Source organism: Ochotona curzoniae, unplaced genomic scaffold, assembly GCF_017591425.1.
Source record: "Ochotona curzoniae isolate NIBS_2020 unplaced genomic scaffold, NIBS_Ocur_1.0 contig_3819, whole genome shotgun sequence".
Classification (NCBI taxonomy): Eukaryota; Metazoa; Chordata; class Mammalia; order Lagomorpha; family Ochotonidae; genus Ochotona; species Ochotona curzoniae.
The window spans coordinates 58,123,640-58,129,918 of record NW_024466004.1 but is presented as its reverse complement, the minus strand read 5'-3'; the positions used below and the strand labels follow the sequence as shown (position 1 = coordinate 58,129,918).

At 49.4% G+C, this 6,279-nt stretch overlaps 1 protein-coding gene across 4 annotated transcripts in view; it reads left to right on the top strand.

Annotated features, from left to right (window-relative positions):
• Nucleotides 1–438: 438 nt before the first annotated feature.
• Nucleotides 439–6,279, top strand: part of CDK19 (cyclin dependent kinase 19) — a 166,284-nt gene continuing 160,443 nt past the window's right edge. For all 4 annotated transcript variants that reach the window (XM_040983886.1, XM_040983884.1, XM_040983883.1 and 1 more), the window contains exon 1: nucleotides 439–619. In XM_040983886.1, the coding sequence (XP_040839820.1) occupies nucleotides 492–619 (128 nt within the window). In that variant the 5' untranslated portion in view covers nucleotides 439–491. The remainder of the gene's footprint in view (nucleotides 620–6,279) is intronic.

Genomic DNA, 6,279 nt, shown 5'->3' with positions numbered 1-6,279 from the left:
GACGTCCCAAGGTCTTCTGGGAGTTGTAGTTCTTGCGCCGGCCCAACTTCCGCGGCCCCTGGGTTTTGAGGAACTACATGTCCCAGGAGCTCTCGCGGTCCTGGTGGGGCGGACGGGCTGGCTTGTTAATGAACTGGAGGAAGCCTTGGCGCGGCCCACCGGGTTCCAAAACAAGGAAATGAAGGGGGGAGGCGGGACTGGGGGTGCTTGCGGGAGCCGCCGCCGCCGCCGCCGCCGCCGCCGCGGAGGAGGAGGAGGAGGAGGAGTTGGAGGAGGTGGTGGAGGGGGTGGTTGCCGCGGCCGCCGTGGAGTCCCTTGCTGAAGGCGGGACGCGGAGCGGCGGGCGGCGCGCGCGCGCCCGAGAGGCGGCTGTTGGAGAAGTGGAGCGGCGGTCGCGGGGGGAGGAGGAGGAGGAGGAGGTGGAGGAGGAGGAGGAGGGACTGAGCGGCGGCAGCCCCCGCGTCCCGGTGCCTCTATGGGGGAAGCAGACAATGGATTATGATTTCAAGGCGAAGCTGGCGGCGGAGCGGGAGCGGGTGGAGGATCTGTTTGAGTACGAAGGGTGCAAAGTGGGACGCGGCACCTACGGGCACGTCTACAAGGCGAGGCGGAAAGATGGGTAAGAGCAGGGACGGGAGAGTCAGCTCTCTCCGGTCCTCGCCCTGCCCGCGACCCCGCGCGGGATGGGGTGGGTCGGAGCCCGGTCGCGTCGTGGCCCCCCGAGGCGGGCGAGGCGGAGGGGGTCGCCCGCTTGGCGTCCCGGGGCGGACTCTTGGGGCTCACCCGCTCTGGCCGCTCCCCTAGCGCGGCCCCTTGGAACTCCCGTGGCGCAGCCCCCATCGGGGGGTTGGGGGGTCGGGGTCGGTCCCGACCCGGAGTGCGCCCTCCGCGTGCCGGGGAGCCGGCGCCGGGACTCCAGCTGGGACCTGGGCTGGAGGTTGGGAGAGTTGGTGTGCGTGGGGTCTGTCTCTCGGGGGAGAAGCGGAGTTGCCGCTCTCCGGCCCTGGACTGGTGACGGTCGCCGTGGAACTTCCAATCGGCTGAGCGCCTCACGGGGGCGGCCGTTTGAAACCTCGCGGGGGAGCCTGGCGGGCGGGCGGACGCTGGTGGGGGGATCTTCGCAGCCTTGCACGAGAACCCCAGTTGGGCGCCGCCACCCTCAGCCAGATCTGCGCCCCTGGGACCGGGCAGCCCGCTGGCCCCCTCAGCGCTGACCCTCCGGTCCTGTCGAATTCCTGGCAATTCTGAGACCCCCCCCCCCCTTTCTGCTCCCGCGCCTACGATTTCGGGTTCTTACTTTCTGAAATTCCACACCTCTTCCCGGGGAGCCCCCGCCCCTCGGGAAGGTGGGACCACCACTTCCTTGACAGGAACTGCGTTTTGCTGGCGGTAACTTGAGAGTTTGCTCAGTTTTCTGTACTCCGCTCCCGATGGGTTTCGGGCATTCTTGTGCCCTCCACTTTGGGCGCTACCAGGTTGCGCGCTGGGGCTCACCGGAGCATGCAGGTTAGCCAGAGTGGAACACGGGGTGACGAGGCTGGGCCTCAAGCTTTGTTGTGCTGGGAGCTGAGGGAGAGCCGTCGGAGCCCCTTGGGAAGCTGGCTGCTGTTGCAGCCTGGGCGTCCCTGCTGGAGGGCAGATGAACTCGTTATGGCAGGACAGGTGGAACCAGCTCCCTGCCTGCCAGGAGGAGGTTTGAGCCGGTCCTCCCTTCTCGTCCCCTCCCCCTCCTCCCAGTGTCAGGACGCCGCTCAAGTCTACCTAGATCCCAAAGATGTTCGTGTGTGAAGTGAAAAAGAGTTTTGAGAATTGTGACGGAGGATTCTGAGTGAACCTGCTCACCCACTGTCCGCACGACGTTAGTGTGACTGGAAGTGCTGCGTAGTTTTTCTGCACGCTCTTGTCATATGGGGTGGTTGGTTTTATGGGTTCTAGATTCAAGTAGGTAGGTTGTTGTTCTTGTGAGCTAATTTCCTAAGAGGAACAACAAAGCCAGTTTTATAAATTTTTTTTATCATAACGTGTCGTGAAAATTACAAAGTTCTCTGCAAGTTTGAAGGCGTATTGTTGCAGGTAGCATTTCCCATCATAATCACAGAACAGCTCTTTTGGTACCGAGTTTCTCAATTATTTCAGTTAATTACCAGGTGTCCTTGGATGCATACCGTGGTGTGTGAAGCACTATAATTAACTTGTATCTTGTTTGTGGAATGTCCACTCTACCTGTTATACTGGTATATATATTTGGAGAAAGCACATGGAACTTTCCTGTTTGGACGTTGTTACAATTTTTTTTTTCTGCATTGCACATGCAAACTTTGTAATATACTTCAGAATTTTTAAAATGTATTGTTGGTTAAAAGCATTCTTTGAGCAGACAACTTTTTTGAAATGTTAGAACATTGTCTTTCTGAATTGTGTTGGAGTAGTATAGGCTTACAACAAAAACTAATTCCTGCTCTTTGTTCTTTTAGAGTATTTGTCTCTTTAATAAAGTTCTTGATTGACACATACTCCCTTTTTGAGTGAAATTTGTTAATTAGAATCCATAAGGCTTCATTAGTAGAGTAAGATCAATTTGTATATGTTCAGGGGATATGTATATACACACACATATTGGTAACATCTGAAAGCACTAACTTAAGTCACCATGTTACAAATTAGTTCTGGCTGAGAATTTCAACTTTAAGATGATACACATCTTCTGTTGGTAGTGGGGTTAGTTATGTTTCTATCAGTGAACTGACAGAATACCAAGCTTTCAGTGTTCCTCCTAAATAGTGACACAAATTTACCTTGTAAGGGATTTTTATACCGTGATCCTGGTAAATATTTCAACTCTATGAAACAAAACTCTGTAAGAAGCAGTTTTGGGAGTAGGAGGTAAAGATTACTTGGGTACAATGAAGGCAAACTTTTGTAGGGCTGGCTCCTTGAGGGGACTTCCCTGACCTAGGCCTGGCTGCAGTGTTTCAGCGCCCTGCCAGCAGGCAGCAGGTGATGGCTGGAGAGGCAGGGTCTCCGATGTGAGGGGTCCAGCGTGAACTCAGGACGCCTGGCTTCCGCATGCCTGACCCAGCCTGCCCTGGCTGCGGTGGGCACCTGGGGAGTAAGACAGTCGGGAAATCTGTCCTCTGCCTTTCATATAAACAACAAAGAATTTCTGGTTTACATCCTATGAGTAACCAAAAAATTGAGGTCTGTCGTGGAAGTATTTGGGAAAATTAACATAATGGTGTCATTAAAGCCTCTGCAAAGTTTTACAGTTTACAAAAATTTAAGATATTTCCGCTGAAATACTCAATTTAGGCTATATTGTATAAATTTGTAACAAGCTGGAAAACAAGGTATAAATCTGAAATTTTCACTTATAATACAAATTCTCACCTTTTGGCTTTAAAAGTATCTTTTTAAAAATTGGGCTTTGGGGCCTGGTGCAGTGGCGTAGCAGCATGGGAGACCTGGAGGGGGTTCCTGACGGCTCCTGGCTTCAGATTGGCACAGCACTGGCCATTGTGGTCACTTGGGGAGTGAATCATCAGACGGAAGCTCTTCCTCTCTGTCTCTCCTCCTCTATGTATATCTGACTTTCCAGTAAAAATAAATCTTAAAAAAAAATTAGGCTTTGAAGGGCCTGGTAGCGTGGCCTAGCAGCTAAAGTCCTCGCCTTGACCATGCCCAGGATCCCATATAGGCGATGGTTCTAATCCCAGTGGCCCTGCCTCCCATCCAGCTCCTTGCTCCTGGCCGGGGAAAGCAGTCCAGGAGGGCCCAAGGCCTTGGGATCCTGTACCCACATGGGAGACCCGGAAGAGGCTCCTGGCTCCTGGCTTTTGATCGGCTCAGCTCTGGCCGTTGTGGTCACTTGGGGAGTGAATCATTGGATGGAAAATCTTCTTCTCTGTGTCTCCTTCTCTCTGTATATCTGACTTTGCAATAAAAAAAAATCTTTAAAAATAAAGTTAGGCTTTGAAGTGATTTTTAAGGAGCGAGTTCGAAATATTTTCAAGCTTTTTAGTGAGAACAAGAATTTGTAGAAACTTTATTATTGAAAAATTGCACGTAATTTGAAAGTCTTAAGGCCATATTTCTTCCATTGGAAACAGTTTAATTTGGATTGCTAGAGGAATGTTGTTAAAATATGCTTTTGTCAACAAGGTTGAGACAGATGTGATTCTGTAGTTTAGCGTAAGTGTATCTGACCACTATGTACTCAGCAGTACTCTTCATTTCTCTTGAACTTTGCAAACATGTTCATTTAGCTTTTGAGTTGCTTTGATGAAAAAAATGCTTCTTTCCTGGTGTGGGTTTTTGAGAGCTATTTAGTGACTGAGTGAAATGACTAAGATACCTTAAACGTGTCAGTTTTGTCTTCAGGTTTCAGATAAGTAGTTGTTGATATGTCCCACTATGTGTCACATTGGTCCCAGACGGAGGTGAGCACGTGTAGATTTGGCTAAGTAAATTTAGGTGCAACAGGATGTGTCTTTTTGATTGATATCACAGTTTATAGTTAAAACGCATGATTATATAAAGATAGTTTAAAAAGGCCATGAAGATTTGCATTCATTTCATTTTTCTGTGGAGTTTTTGAAATATTTTGACTCCGCAGTTTTTTTTAATATTTATTTATTTTTATTACAAAGTCAGATATACAGAGAGGAGGAGAGACAGAGAGGAAGATCTTCCATCCAGTGATTCTCTCCCCAAGTGACCACAACAGCTGGTGCTGTGTCGATCTGAAGCCAGGAGCCTGGAACTTCTTCCTGGTCTCCCATGCAGATGCAGAGTCCCAAGGCTTTGGGCTGTCCTTGACTGCTTTCCCCGGCCACAAGCAGGGAGCTGGATGGGAAATGGAGCTGCTGGAATTAGAACTGGCGCCCATATGGGATCCTGGCGCGTTCAAGGCCAGGACTTTAGCCGCTAGGCCATGCCGCCAGGCCCAAATCCGCAGTTTTTATTGACAACTTCCAGATCATTAGAAACTTTCTAAAAATTATTAATTTTTTTTTTTTTTAATTTGAAAGGGAGGGAGACAAGGTAAGAGCTTGTATCCTCTGGCTCACCCCTGAGGTGCCTGCAGTGGCCGGCCACAGCCAGGAGCCGGGTGTTGGGAGCCCAGACACTTAATTCATCCCTGCCTTCCAGGGGCTGCGTTGGTGAGAAGTTAGGGTCTGGAGCTGGAAACAGAGCTCTGGTACACAGATGTGAAACTCAAGGACCTTAAGCTCTAGGCTAAATATCAGAACTTTGGAAAGTTTGAGAACAAGGAGTGAAAATTCCTCCCTTGCAAATGGGAAACCAAGAGCTTTGCAAGGTTAATTATCAGGCCCAGAATCTCATGTCAAAGGTTTAGCTTGTCATCCTGATCTGACTGGGGGTTCTTCTATTTTCCTGGTTTGCCTTGCCTTCCTGATACCTGGAGCAAAACAGAAGGTCATGCTGCCTCCAGGTTTGATAATCTTGCAGCATAAACCTTTCTACATGAGCAAGAGCTCTAGAATGAAATATGGAGAAAAGGAAATGTTACATATAAGGAACACTTTATTTTCTAAAGATTCGTTTTGAGCCAACATTGCAGTGTAGTGGGTTAAATGGATGTTTGGGGCCCTGGTGTCTGATACTTGAGCATCCTTTTCCATGGTAGCTGCTCTGCTTCAGCTCTTTGCCTGTGTACCTGGGAACACAGGAGTAGATGGACTAAGTACTTGGGCCCCTGCTGTCCACGTGGGGGATCCAGATGGAGTTCCAGGTCCTGGTCATTGTGGCCATTTGGGGAATGCACCAGTGAATGGGAATTCCCTCTCTGCCATTGCCTTAGCTCTGCTTTTCAAATAAGGCAGAGAAATAGGATCTGTTGGCACTGTGTTGTCACAGGTTAACCAGTTGTGCCATAATTATGGCTCATTTGAAAGATTATTTTATTTATTTATTTTAAATATTTATTTTTATTGGAAAGGCAGATTTGCAGAGAGAGGGAGAGACAGAAAGATCTTTTCTCCAAGTGGCCTCAGTGGCCAGAGCTGAACTGATCTGAAGCCGGAGGTTCTTCCAGGTCTTTCACATGGGTGCAGGGCCCCAACGCTTTGGGCTATCTTCTATAGCTTTCCCAGGCCACAAACAGGGTGCTAGATGGGAAGTAGAGCAGTCAGGATTAGAACTGGCACCCATATGGGATCCTGGCACTTGCAAGGCAAGGATTGTACCACTGCACCAGGCTCATTGAAATATATATATAAACACACAGACATATATATTTTAGATTTATTTATTACTTTT